This window comes from Calliopsis andreniformis, chromosome 3 (assembly GCF_051401765.1).
Source record: "Calliopsis andreniformis isolate RMS-2024a chromosome 3, iyCalAndr_principal, whole genome shotgun sequence".
In the NCBI taxonomy this organism is placed as follows: domain Eukaryota; kingdom Metazoa; phylum Arthropoda; class Insecta; order Hymenoptera; family Andrenidae; genus Calliopsis; species Calliopsis andreniformis.
The window spans coordinates 17,387,933-17,401,169 of record NC_135064.1 but is presented as its reverse complement, the minus strand read 5'-3'; the positions used below and the strand labels follow the sequence as shown (position 1 = coordinate 17,401,169).

The following is a 13,237-nucleotide window of genomic DNA, read 5'->3' as shown; positions in this document are numbered from 1 at the left end:
GACCAGAATTACATGAAAATATGTTCAATCAATTTATAAATACTTCCTGAATTGATTATGGTACTAGTTCCTTTTAGGTTCATAGTACGTATCGTAAATAAATACCAAATCCTATATTGTTAATTTGGTATGAATAACAGACAATATTCTGAACGATTGAAAAATCCAACAAAATTATCAATATAAGCTAAGCGTTTCCATCCAAATATATCTATTTAAGTAATAGTAAAAATGACGTAACTTACGTGATGATTTGATTGTATGGAAATAAATTTATGTTGAATGTATGTGTACTCCAATTGTTTCGCATACTTATCTTTTAAATCTTTAACTGCATGAAGAAGAGTGATACATAAAGAATTGTTTACATTGTGTATACATTCTACAAAAATATTTAAAATATGATAAAATAAAGATATGTGAACAAATCATTAAGTCAGTTTTTCCAAACCTCTATTATAATAGTTAATAACTGTATAAATCCCTTATGAAAATCATATATAAAAATTTTAATATTTTCAGTTTATACTACTATCTTTCAGGAACTTTCACTTGATGCATTTTCAGTACATCATACAGATAAAACTGATTTAGTTTAAATAACGTACAAAATTAACCATAATTTTTTACACATTGATTAAAAAAATATATGGTGAACTGTTTATTGAGATGATATAAAAAAAAATATACATGCATGAAAGTTATTGTACTGAATGTTTTATTCGTGTTAATTCTGGAAATACCTCGTACATAACGACTTCAAAGATATCCTGTAAATGGAAAATTAAAGTAGTGAAGTACAACTCATAAGGAGATCACTAAGTAAAAACAAACTTACGTAAAACAATTGTTTGTTCAAATTTGTATTTTGTAAAGAGTCAAAAATTTTGATTGCACCACGTTGAGCACTCTGCGCTCCTACCAAATTCGTCAGGACTCCAGGTATGTTACTTAGGAACTGCCTTCGCGCTTCACCTCGGGTTTTTAATTTTTCTTCATCTGTACGAAAGGTCGTCTCAGAAACCAAATGGCCATTTGGCCACCAAGATTTCGTAAATAATTGTATATAATAGTGAAGCATTGGTTCCGAAAATACCCATGCAATAGTCTCTCTGATTTGTCTAAAAATTACATTTATATTTTCAACTGTTCAAGGGATCGCTTTAGTGTTATTATATACATGGTATTATACCTATTAATAGTTCGGCCATAAGTAATTTGGACAAAGGTAATTAATGAGCGTTGAAGCCATCGAAATACTCCTCGTAAATCAAAAATTTCTTCTAAAAGAGTATAAAGAGGTTCTGCTATTGCATCTTTGTTAGCAGTTAAGTATCCGTCTGTAGTTGATCGACCACTATCTGTATCGTCTAATAGCAGCGAGTAATCGTCTTCATCTTCTTTATCCCGAAGTTCACTGCTATTGCTGGATCTAACATACATGTTTTAAATTAAATTTGTGTAAAACCTGAGATTCGTTTATAATAAAATACCTACATACGTTTTAAATAATGTTGATAAAGAGAATCGAGATTTTTTGGGAGAAGGAGGCGCATATTTCAAATGTTCTGAACTTGGGCTAAGAAACGTATACAGAGCCTCGCTTTGATTGAGTTTTTCATCCTCTAAAATAAACTGCAAAAAAAAATGAAAAATTATAATCTAAACCAATCATTTACTACATATAGCTAATATTTGAGACATTTACATTCAAATATTTTTGTATTTGCACTTTAGCTTTGTCCAAAGTATTTTTGTCAGATTTTCCAAAAAATTTCAATGGTTGTGATGGTAAATCCAATTGTTTAACATTAGAACACAGTTGACGAAGTTTTCTATGAAGGTCTTGAAAATCTTGTAATCTTCTTAATACTACCCAACCACTGCATATGCTATCATTGTTTTCATCATTTTCTGCCATATGGACAACCAAAACAAACTGTGGGGACTCTCCATTCTCTGGTACCTGTTTCATTATTTTAAAAATTCTAACATTAATTATTGGTTTCTTTATAATTTGATGAAAAATAAATTATATTGACCTCTGCACTTTGTACTTCAGCTCTCCAGTGACCTAAATGTTCTGCCCACATTTCTGTGTGGGTTAAATGTGCTTCTAATTGTCTCTTTTCGCTTTGTAACCATTCAACTTCTTTAGCTAAGAAATTTAATACTTTGCTTTCTGGTTTTAACGATGATTTCAATGCTTGTAATGCTTGCGTTTTATTATTTAATTTTTCTTGTAACTGATCTAATTTACTACGAGCATAGTTTGAATGTTCTCCAACAAGTAAAGTAACGTGTTCTGATAATGTTCCATTTGTTGCACGACGATTTTCTAGTAAATCTGAAAATTAATTTTACATAACTATATGTTTAATTATACAAATAAAATTTTTTATATTTATACTAACCATCTGTTCTTTCATTAAGTAATGCTTCTTGCATATTTTTATATTGTTCGCTAACAACAAAAGAGGGATAATATTTGTCTTCCAAAGTTTTAACAACACTATCCTGAACTTCATAAAACACATTAGGTCCAATATCACCCAATAGGAAACTCTCCATTTTTTTTCGAATAGCTCTATCAACTTTAATTTCAGCAGTAGGGGATGTAATATAAGTATAAAAAATTTCAGCACCCAATTGATGCCAGTTCGATTTGTCTGCACTTCGTAATTCTTGTACAGCTGCCCAATACCCAATCAAATCTTGACTTGCAACTTGTTCAAGAAACTGAGAAAGGTATCTTCGACCTATTATATTATCTAAAATATATTGAAGTGGCAATATTCTCTGTTCTGCAATTTCTGTTGAATCTGGTACATCGCTGGTCTACAAAATATTATTGTCAAATATAGTCATTATTAATACATATAATATAAAAATAGTTTTGTAACCTGAACAGGATATCCATTCCATCCTAATGATTGCATGTGACATTCACATGTATTTTTAGCATATGTCAGTTGACTGATATACCTCTTCAGCTTTCGAGCTTGCATAACATCAGATTTTCCAAATGTATTGTTGTCTGGATCTAAACCTTGTGCTCTTTTAACATTTTGTATTGTCGTAGCTTGCATTATTTCCGTAACAATGTTATACCTGATATGCTTAAGAACCTCTAAGTCTTTAGTACTTTTAATCATTCGAATAAAATCTTCAAAAGATTCAGCATATTCATATGTTTTTCTGTGCATTGCTTCTGCAAGTTGTTGCTGATTGATATAAGATAAAATTTTTTGATTGATATAATCTGGATCCGTTATTAAATCTATTGCTGGTTTCAATACTATAAATACACATAGAATAAAATTAGAAAATCTATACACACAGTAATGAATACTTCCATACATTGAACTTACTTTTACATGCAAGAATTTCCCTCAGTAAATATTTCATTGGTGCAAGAGAATAACAACGTGGTAATAAAAATAAAATATACAGTTCACTGACTTTCCTTAAATACTCTAACTCAGCAGCAGGAGACATTAAATGTGCTGATAAAATAAATATTGGATCTTCGCCTTCTGACCTAATCATGTTATAATTTTTATTCTTATTGTTATTTATTAAAACTGTATCCAGAAAAAATTGCTTTTTAAGTTGAAACTGTTTAATGCATTCGCTACCATGTGTGACATAGTAAATGCTATCCAAGGCCCAGCATCACATATCTATAACAGAGATCAAGGTAAAATTTGAAATGTGGGCTGTGATAAATGACTTTTTCTTTAAACGACGGTAGCGAATGTGTCAAAACATAAAAGTTGTATCTTTTATATGTTTGTTATGATTTTTCTGTAACTTTATGAAAAATTTACTTAAAATTTAATTTTAAAAAATTCTGAATACAGTTTTAGTACAGATTGGCATGTAATTATTTAATGAAATTTATGTGATCTTACGAAGCAGCTTGAGCAATCCTAATTTTTTCAAAATGGAATGTAATTTTATTTACTATACTACAGACAACTAGTTTCGTATGATCCACTTTTAATAAACGGTTGTGAAGACTTTGAAACGCTCCCCATATGTCTTGCTTCATATTGTCAATTATTTGTACACAGTCAAAAGCCAATTCATTTAACCAACGGCCAACAAAATCTTGGAAAACCAAATCCAATAAGTTTTGCAAAGCTCCATCTACCATACGAGAAAAAACCAATGGGTAACGTATATTCCTTTTGTTATTGGTATCTTTAACTGTATATCCTTTCTGAAATGATAACATATAAATGATATTCATAATATAAAAAGAATGAGAACAATTTATTCTATTGCTATTCTATTGTTATTATGCATTCTAATGATTACTTATACCAAAATTGAAACAGATGAAGTAGTTTAGGAAGATTATATTATAACATTCACGTACATTTCACAAGGATTATCAATTACGGAAACAAAAGCATCATAAAATGATGAATTTAATTACCATAGTTACTTAATTTGAATTTTAAATGAGATATCGCAAAATGATTGGAGTAAGGACATCAACTGAAATCATCTGTTGCATTTGATTAAACAGAATGCATGAAATTATGAAAAAAGCATGTGATTAAAATGCAAGCCCAAAATATTTACAAAGAAATTATAAAGATAAAATCTAAAGATTACTTATGGGATTGCTTTGATAGAAGTATAGACATTCCTTGAAATATTGTTGTTTGATAATTGCAAATTTGCGACACACGCACCAGTAACAAATTATGAAAAGCATCCATTTCTGCAACCGTTTTTAATGTACCTGTCCCCGTTTGATGTTTCGGGGACAAAGCGATGTTTATAAACATTACAATTGAACATCCGAGGCAGAAACAAGACACTGTTAGCACTCCAAAAATGTAGCACCATAACAAGTTATTCCAATAGAAGAACGCAGTAATTATTGGAATATACAGAATACTAGTCGACACCATTTTTTACTTAAAATCTGATCGCGTGACAATAAACGTTACATTTTCAATTTCATATTCGTAAAATCGTTTCGTCCGAGTTGTGAAAAGCATGAAACGTCAACGATACCGCCATTGCGAAAGATAAGTTGTAGTTCCACAAATCATGTAAAATATGTCATCTTATCTCATAGTACGTTTCAAAACTCACAAAGATTTAACAAGTCGATTGAAAAATTCAAACTGCATTTTTAAGCGTTCAGTACTCTCCTTTTTTTTAAAATCGAAACAAAAGACATAACATTAATTCTTAATTTAACTATAACTGTAAATCATAAAACATTTGTATTTGTTTCCTATATCTTATCCATTTTATCTTATTTTTTATAAGGGATCACCCTACTGATTGTATTGCAATTTGTTGAATACGTTGTATTTTAAGTCAATACTTTCCTAACGAATTATAAAATATCAATAGTATTAAGCATTATATAAATAAGGCTTGACTGTTTCAAGTTTGCACGCTTCCTTTTTGTTTCAGGGTTTTTAAATGTTCTTTAATTATTTATGACAGACAAACTGGAACAAGATGACTCGATGATTGATGCAATCGACCTTGCTTCGCGACGACAACCCTATTGCGTATGACTTTTACATTATCTCTAACAGGTTAAAAGGAATCCTTGAAACAATGTGACTATTTAGATTCAGTTTTACCGCCTTGATTGTCATATCACCTATGTGTAGGTGACAATTTTCACACATAATTGTTAACTTACGTAGAATTACTGTGACAGTTACTAAAAGAAGGAGAGCACATGGAAATCAATTAAAATTAAAAAGTTAAAATCACTGTGCGATCGATTATGATAGAATTTTTCGTGAATTTAGCGTGGCACTCAAAGTGTTAATCCTTCCTTGGTTTTACTTTTTTGTTATCACATCTGGAACGATGTTGGAATTTTTAACAAAAAAGATTAGGTCTAAGAGATACTCAAAAAAATTATTTGGCCATGAAAAGGTTAAAGTAATCGTGACACACACATCTATTCGACAACCTTTAATTAAGAATTGCATGAACCTCGATGCTTACACGCGTTATCAGTTTCATGTTTTTCAATAATTAAAGAATAATTATAAGGTAGGAATACAAATCGTACATGCGGGTACTCAATTCAAGAATAGGTGTGTACGCGCATATACATTTAGATATGTAATCAGTGTATGTATTAGTTTTGTGTACAAAGTTTATTCGCTGATGTACTCTCGTATCTCGTTACAAGCTAGAAATGTAAAATATCTATACGTTCCCAAAGTCAATGCATTGACAAATCTTTTGTATCTTATCAGACACGAGATTAAGGAAAAATCATTCGGCAACTTCAAGTACTGATAAAAATCTAATAATAAGAAATAATAATGAATTTATATCAAATAAACACTATGAGTGTAAATATTTATGCGCATTACGCGCAGCAAAATATACAATTCAAACTACGAGAAAAGGGATATTTCGAAATATTGAATGAAAATCTTGGGTAGTTTCTTTTGCGTAATCCTGCATTTTCGATCAAATCGATCTTGAAAGTATTCACGGGTATGAGCGTATATACTTATATACCTCGATTACCTTGTAAGTTTACCGATCATGATACTCTCTTTAGTCTGTAACGTGTTTGAGTGGAAAGCATACAAAATTTACCAGATAGCGCGACACTACAATGTTTATTTTATTTTTAAGTATTGTTTTATTATTAGTATTGTTAAATATTATTATTAATTACTATTAATCAAAATAACAGTCAACATTCCATGAATTCTTCCAAGCGTGGTACGATTTTGTAACACCTCAAAGGTATGAATTCTTTCTTTCTTTTTCTGTATTACAATTTCCACTTTCGTACTAACACATTCGTTAAAGTTGGTTCTAATATAGCTTTTGAAAACTTTATAAAATGTATGTAGCATCAATTTTTTCGAGAATGATATATTTTATTTTACTAAGTTTTGGAAACGGAATCGTTGATTTATGAGAGAGTTGATACTAATTTTTAAATAAGAATTAAATTCAAATATTGAATTCTGTTTCGAATGGTATAAGTTAGTTTCATACCGTCACTATACGATGTGTTTGACGATAGGTGATAAAACTTTTAAAGGGTGATTCTACACGTCAAAATAAGGCGAAAATCAACAAGTTTAATTATGTATTCTCATATTCTCTATATCGTAATAACATAACGTGTACACAGAGTTGTCAAATTGAAATTTCAAAACTAGAAGAAAAGATTAATAATTTTAAAAAAGTAGCAAAGATGTTGCGAATAATGTGGGGTAATATTTATCATTGCTACGAGATAGCTTTCATCACAATATGGAAGAAACAGAAGTAATTACATGTCTTGGTACGCTTTATTCTAGTCCCACTTTTTTATCTGTTACTTATCATCCATTCCTAAGTTACCGTCAGCTATAAAACATCCACGCTTTTATTTCCAGCAGTTCTGTTTGCAAGCAAAACCATGTCGCTGTTTTACTGTCTCATAATCGCGCAATTTTTCGTTTTGAATAACGCATTATCGATCCGCTCGGCGTTCAGATCAGATCGCATTTTGGATGCTGCTCTTACGGCAGTAAGTTAATTATTTGCAACCCTTTTGAATCTAATTCATCACTATACATTATCATTGTCACTTATTAAGATCATTATTACACACACCATCATCACTAAGTTAAGAAAAAAAAGGAAGAAAAAATATACAATTTTTTAAATAAGATAAGTAAAGGATATCGCTCATAGTTGGACTTGTGTTCTGGTACTAACTACTGTTTTTATTTTAATACATTTATTTTTATGGAATAGCCTCAATTAATAAAAAAGTATAGTTACCCACTGGAAATTCATCACGTTGTTACGGAGGATGGTTACGTGTTAGAACTTCATCGAATTCCTCATGGAAAGGAGAATAAATCGAATTTGAGGTCAAACCCGCCAGTTCTTCTGTTACATGGCTTAGCGGGCAGTTCCGCAGATTGGATTCTTATGGGACCAGAAAGAGGACTAGGTATTTGTATATATTATTTTAGATCTAATAATAGCATATACACTATGTTACTTTTTGTATAAAACATTTATGAGAAGAAATGTCTTCGTTTTTGCTTTTAATTCAAAAGTGACATTATTCGAAGAGCGCGAGTTTTGAGATGTGAGCTAAAGCAGTTTCGTATACAGACTTTTATTCATCGTAAAGTTATTATTAATTAAACTTTCAAATTGTAGTATTAGAAACATAAAAGTCAGTATTAGTATAAAATCCTAAGATCACGACTGTCTGTTTTGGTAATAAAGCTAATTGTCATTCATGACAATTGCTCGTTCGAGGTCTTCTTTTGCAATGCTCAATCACAGCCGCGGTCGAAGGTTGCGAAAGTTGGTTCAAAATTTGAATACATATTTCTACTAAAAGATATAATTTCGTTGTATTATTAATGCAAGGGAGAATAGTTTAACCATATCTATTTCATCACTTCCATCCATACATTATATCTTTTTATTTTCCTATTCTTTAGGATACATATTAGCCGATGAAGGATTCGACGTGTGGCTCGGAAATAATAGAGGAAATATCTATTCGAAGAACCATACTTTAATATCGACGAGCCATCGAAAATTCTGGAATTTTAGGTACGATGTATCAGGTGTGTCTAAAGAATAATGAAACTGATTTTGTAAACATATTTAAATTTCACTTAGTGAAAAATTTACATTATCACCCTCAAAAGCTTTCTTGAAATTTCACTCTGTAAAAAGTTACATTTTCTAATATTTGAAGGGTGAAATAAATTTTTAATTAGGTTCCACTTGTTTAGTTGTATTAATAACGGTAGGAATTTGCATAAACATCCACAGTTTAATCATTACCTTTAGACACACTTCGTGTGCCTCTGTATGCTAATACTCTTTTCCTCTTCTTTTATTTATTACAATACACATAATCCTTATTGTACGTACGTTTATTAGTTACCACGAGCTCGGCGTTTATGATCTTCCTGCGAGTATCGACTACATACTCGCTCAAACAAAGTACGATAAACTCTTTTATATTGGTCACTCCCAGGGAACTACTCAGTTCTGGGTAATGATGTCGGAAAGGCCCAGCTACAACTCAAAAATCTCTTTAATGATCGCCCTTGCACCTGTAGCTTATACCTCTCACATGCGAGGACTAGTTACAAAACTAGCTGATGTAACATACGTAGGAGTGGTAAGTTGCACGAGATTGCATAAACTTGCATCGTGATTAAAATGCCATTCGTTGCCCTTATAAATTTTATCGATTTATATCAAAGCGCTTCCAGCCTCAGGCGATTTGACCTATCGTCTTGGATTAAAGTGTTCCCTCGTCATGACATGAAATACAACTTGTCCGATTACATCCCTTTTAAAGCATTAAAAAGAGAAGAGAACATTAGTTCCACCTGAGCGAAAATTAGGTGGCCTTAACACTTTCAATAATCGACTACTTACCTACCCTTTCTAAAATGGAAATGAACAAAGATAAATAATTATGCGGTGTATGCAAAATAAATAAAAGGAATTAAAGTAAAAGTATATTTTAAATTTGTAGTGGATCGGCGAGACTTTCGGTTATCCGGAACTCCGATCACGTTCCATATGGGAAAAGATGGTATCGAACATAATTTGCCGCGATTCAGTGAAAAGCCTTTGTACCAACGTTATATTTTTTATTGCTGGTCTCAATAAAACAGAATATGATACGGTAAAGATATGATACCACTTAATAAATTTATATTTAATTCGAATTCACGAAAATCTTTATGAATCTTAATTTGTCCAGGTGGATACGAAAATAATGAAGAGTCATATTCCTGCTGGTGGTTCTTGGAAACAAATTATTCATTTTGGTCAAGGATACATACATAAAGGTTGGTATTTATTTTTTTATGAGTAATAAAAATATTCTTTGATAGATATAACTTTTTAAATAAATTCGAATAAATATTTCAGATCTGTTTAGGCAGTTTGATTATAACAATAATGAAAAAAATTATGAAACGTACAATTCTTATGCATCACCAGAATATGATTTAAGCAGAGTGAAGGCACCAATTGCAGCCTTTAGTAGCGAGGCAGATGTTCTCGCAGATACACAGGTAATAGTACAATTAATTAGTGCAATATTATATTTAAATCGCTTTATTAAGTTAAAAATTTCTATGTTGCTATAAAATCCATGTATCTACTAATATAGTTTATTTCTTGACTTTATTAGGATGTTGAACATCTTATAGGAAAACTTAATAATATTGTGCATCACGAGAAATTTAAAGACTTTACTCATTATGATTTTCTGTGGGGAAAACATTCTACTTCCCTCTTATTTCAACCAATATTAAAATTGTTAAGAGACTATGAATTTAAAAATAATTTGAACAATGCTTTACTATAGGCAGAACAAATGAAGAAAATAAATTCACAGGTAAAAATTAAGCGTAAAACTTAATTAAAATTTTTTGTTAAAAAATCAAGCAAACAGGAAGTTAGATTATAAAGATACTTTATTTAAAGTTCTTAAGAACTTGTAATCTCAGAGTTACTGAAGTACCGTAGTTCGGTAACATAGGGTTTTTAAAATACTATCTTTAAGTTTTATTATACAGGATATATATTAGATAATTAATAATCAGACATAAAACGTAAATTAAAATTTATAAGAATACTATTAACAGTATTATAGATGATAACGTTTCAATATAATTTAAAATATCTAATTATCGGTTAATTATAATTTGGCCGTTACTAATTATAAGTTAATATACACATAATACACCTTTTTTATTGTACGAAATGAAAAAGATATATTAATTGGCTTATCAATCACTTTTTATATTACTTTTATTCAATTGAATTCAAAGTATTTCTGTATTTTTTTAAAAATATTTTATTATAACTAAAAAGCGCTATATAAATGTCTTTTAATTATATAGCTAATTTTCAATATCTAATCAATATCTTCTTTAGTATTATTATCTAAAATTAAGAACCACTGTAGAAATATCATCTTTGATCGAGGATCATTCTAATATGATGGGAAACTGAATCTCAAATAACAAGGCATAAATTGCTTTAAAATTCCTTTCATATACATATATAAATGATAACAAAGCATTTTTTTTTATTTTGAGCGCTAATGGTAATGTATTTAAATAACGTGTTTCGCACTCTATAATTTTATTTTCATAGTCTTTACTTGCAGCAAAAGCCATTTTCATTAATATACTTTTACTTTTGGAACTGTCATTTGGAACATATTTTCTGACACACGAAAAGCATTTATTTTAAATATAATTATTAGAAAACAAAATTCAGTACCAATAAAATACATTTGTATCACGGTGAACAAAAATGTGAGAACTTCACATATTTCAATTTCGAGAAATGATAACATAGTTATTTTAATAATAATTAAGACGTAATTACAAGTTGCTTACACATACAGAACGTCATAATAATACAAATCTATTTATTACTTATATCCTTGTATAAATGAAAAAATAAAATGAATTGGAATATTTCTTTAAGACTATATACATGCATAAATATATATACATTTAGTATACAGGGCGAGGCACTTAAAGTGGAGCAAATATTGTTTTATTGTTTAGGAAAATCAATCGTCTTCTATGGAAGAATTAATATTAACATTCTTAAACTTTAGCAAAGGAAGATGTCGTATATTACTTATTTGCAACTGAAATATTTTTTTTATATTATTTGCATTTCTTGTAACAACAGTAATTAAAGTTAAGTAATTCCTGATATTACAAACGTATTGAGCTTGCATTATATAGAATGTTATTTTAAAATCTACAGTATCTCTGTAAAGCTTCTTTTAATTGTAACACTTTAAAGATCTTATTTCACATTAAGTCTCCATTGATATGTTTTGCTTCTACATAAATATATGCAAATTTATAAATAATAAACACAGTAATATAAAGATACAAAAGAAAATTTCACTCATCTATAGTAAAATGTAAATAATGTGTTTATCATATTGGTTTCAATGTGTAGTAACTATTACCATTACAAATAGTGAAAAGTGAAATAACAATAAATCCTTTTCACTTTTTGTGATAAAAGTATAAACTGTAATAATAGTTTACTATTTAGTACATGAAAAAAGCTACTTTTTGTCTATTCTTATGTTACTATTTGAAATTGATACTCAGTAACTATTTGCATTAGAAATCACTCTATTATCTTTCTACGATTATAGTGGTATATTTAACTCCAAAGCAAGTCAAATTTATTACATCTAAACACGTTGGAAACTACATAAAACAAATATGTAATAATACACTTACTAGTATTGTCAAAAAATAGAAAATTTCCAAGTTATATTTGACGTTTAAAAACAATTAATACTTTTGCAGTTAAATAAAATAGCACACTAAATACACTTATTATTTATTCGATCCGCTTTGAAAGCATTAGTTCGAATTCATAAGAATCAAAATGTCTCACTCTGCATAATATAGTATACATATCTGGCATGTAAGAAATTAAGGAAAACTATTAATCTTTTTTGAAATGTCATTCATATAATATATTTTGGCAATTTCATTTTCGTGTGTGTCCTTATTCTAAATTCCTTTTAAATTATCCTAATTGTATGTCAAATCTTCATAACTCTCTAGTTTCTGTTATCAAGATTTTTAACGTTTCATATATATTTATATATATATATATTTATTTATAATAATCACAGGAACGAACAATTGTTATCAGTAAATAATTTTGGCATAATATAACAATTAAAAAAGAAGCATAATATGAAATTGCAAAATTGCACAAAATCAAGTATCTTTATTGATTATTTACTTTAAAGGAAGAGATTGAACTTACACGAAAGGTAGTAACAAGTATTGTATGAAATATTATACTCTTTCTGATAATACATGACAGTGATCTAAGCTTTCTAATGGGTACAGAAGGATATGGCAGCGGAAGACTTGTTTACTTCACTATAATATAACTGACTGGCGAAAATGGTTAAGTACATAATCTGTTATCAGCATTATAAAGTAGTACAACACAGTCTCTAGTGGAATTATATTATTTAAACTATGGAAAATGTATGTATTATTTTGTGCAATTTTTACTTCCTAATTCATTAAAACGTTAGACTTTTTAATACTATCTTCCTATTTAAATAATATCAATATCTTCTAATCAAAATATGCTAATAAACATATCATTTTTTATTAAAAACGATCATATACTTTCATTTGTAAAAAAAAGTATACCA

At 29.2% G+C, this 13,237-nt stretch overlaps 2 protein-coding genes and 1 long non-coding RNA gene across 3 annotated transcripts; 2 read left to right on the top strand and 1 right to left on the bottom strand.

Annotated features, from left to right (window-relative positions):
• Positions 1 to 700: 700 nt before the first annotated feature.
• LOC143176972 (sorting nexin-25) lies at positions 701 to 5,030 on the bottom strand. Its single transcript, XM_076374666.1, has 11 exons — positions 4,707 to 5,030; positions 3,915 to 4,225; positions 3,372 to 3,541; positions 2,904 to 3,298; positions 2,415 to 2,838; positions 2,043 to 2,347; positions 1,709 to 1,966; positions 1,502 to 1,635; positions 1,193 to 1,432; positions 839 to 1,121; positions 701 to 770 (listed from the first exon to the last, which is right to left on the bottom strand). The coding sequence occupies exons 1-11, from the start codon at positions 4,926 to 4,928 to the stop codon at positions 702 to 704; spliced, it is 2,811 nt and encodes a 936-aa protein (XP_076230781.1). The 5' UTR covers positions 4,929 to 5,030; the 3' UTR covers position 701.
• On the top strand, positions 2,663 to 6,817 carry LOC143176974 (uncharacterized). Its single transcript, XR_013001520.1, has 3 exons — positions 2,663 to 2,748; positions 4,077 to 4,177; positions 5,479 to 6,817. It is a non-coding gene; the product is annotated as an uncharacterized LOC143176974 (long non-coding RNA).
• A 239-nt stretch (positions 6,818 to 7,056) lies between these two features.
• LOC143176973 (gastric triacylglycerol lipase) lies at positions 7,057 to 10,616 on the top strand. The gene is made up of 9 exons (XM_076374667.1): positions 7,057 to 7,309; positions 7,407 to 7,537; positions 7,768 to 7,969; positions 8,475 to 8,589; positions 8,926 to 9,169; positions 9,533 to 9,685; positions 9,764 to 9,851; positions 9,934 to 10,079; positions 10,199 to 10,616. Exons 1-9 carry the CDS (start codon positions 7,279 to 7,281, stop codon positions 10,373 to 10,375), a joined length of 1,287 nt encoding a protein of 428 aa, XP_076230782.1. The 5' UTR covers positions 7,057 to 7,278; the 3' UTR covers positions 10,376 to 10,616.
• Positions 10,617 to 13,237: the final 2,621 nt, after the last annotated feature.

Bases quoted from the DNA above. Each gene is read 5' to 3' on its own strand.
- LOC143176972 (XM_076374666.1), bottom strand. From the start codon at position 4,928: ATGGTGTCGACTAGTATTCTGTATATTCCAATAATTACTGCGTTCTTC. The intron at 3,299-3,371 runs GTAAGTTCAATG...GTGTATTTATAG, and splicing joins GGAAATTCTTGCATGTAAAA to TATTGAAACCAGCAATAGAT. The intron at 2,839-2,903 runs GTTACAAAACTA...AATATTTTGTAG, and splicing joins GGAATGGATATCCTGTTCAG to ACCAGCGATGTACCAGATTC.
- LOC143176973 (XM_076374667.1), top strand. From the start codon at position 7,279: ATGGAAGAAACAGAAGTAATTACATGTCTTG. The intron at 7,970-8,474 runs GTATTTGTATAT...CCTATTCTTTAG, and splicing joins GGGACCAGAAAGAGGACTAG to GATACATATTAGCCGATGAA. The intron at 9,170-9,532 runs GTAAGTTGCACG...TTAAATTTGTAG, and splicing joins ATGTAACATACGTAGGAGTG to TGGATCGGCGAGACTTTCGG.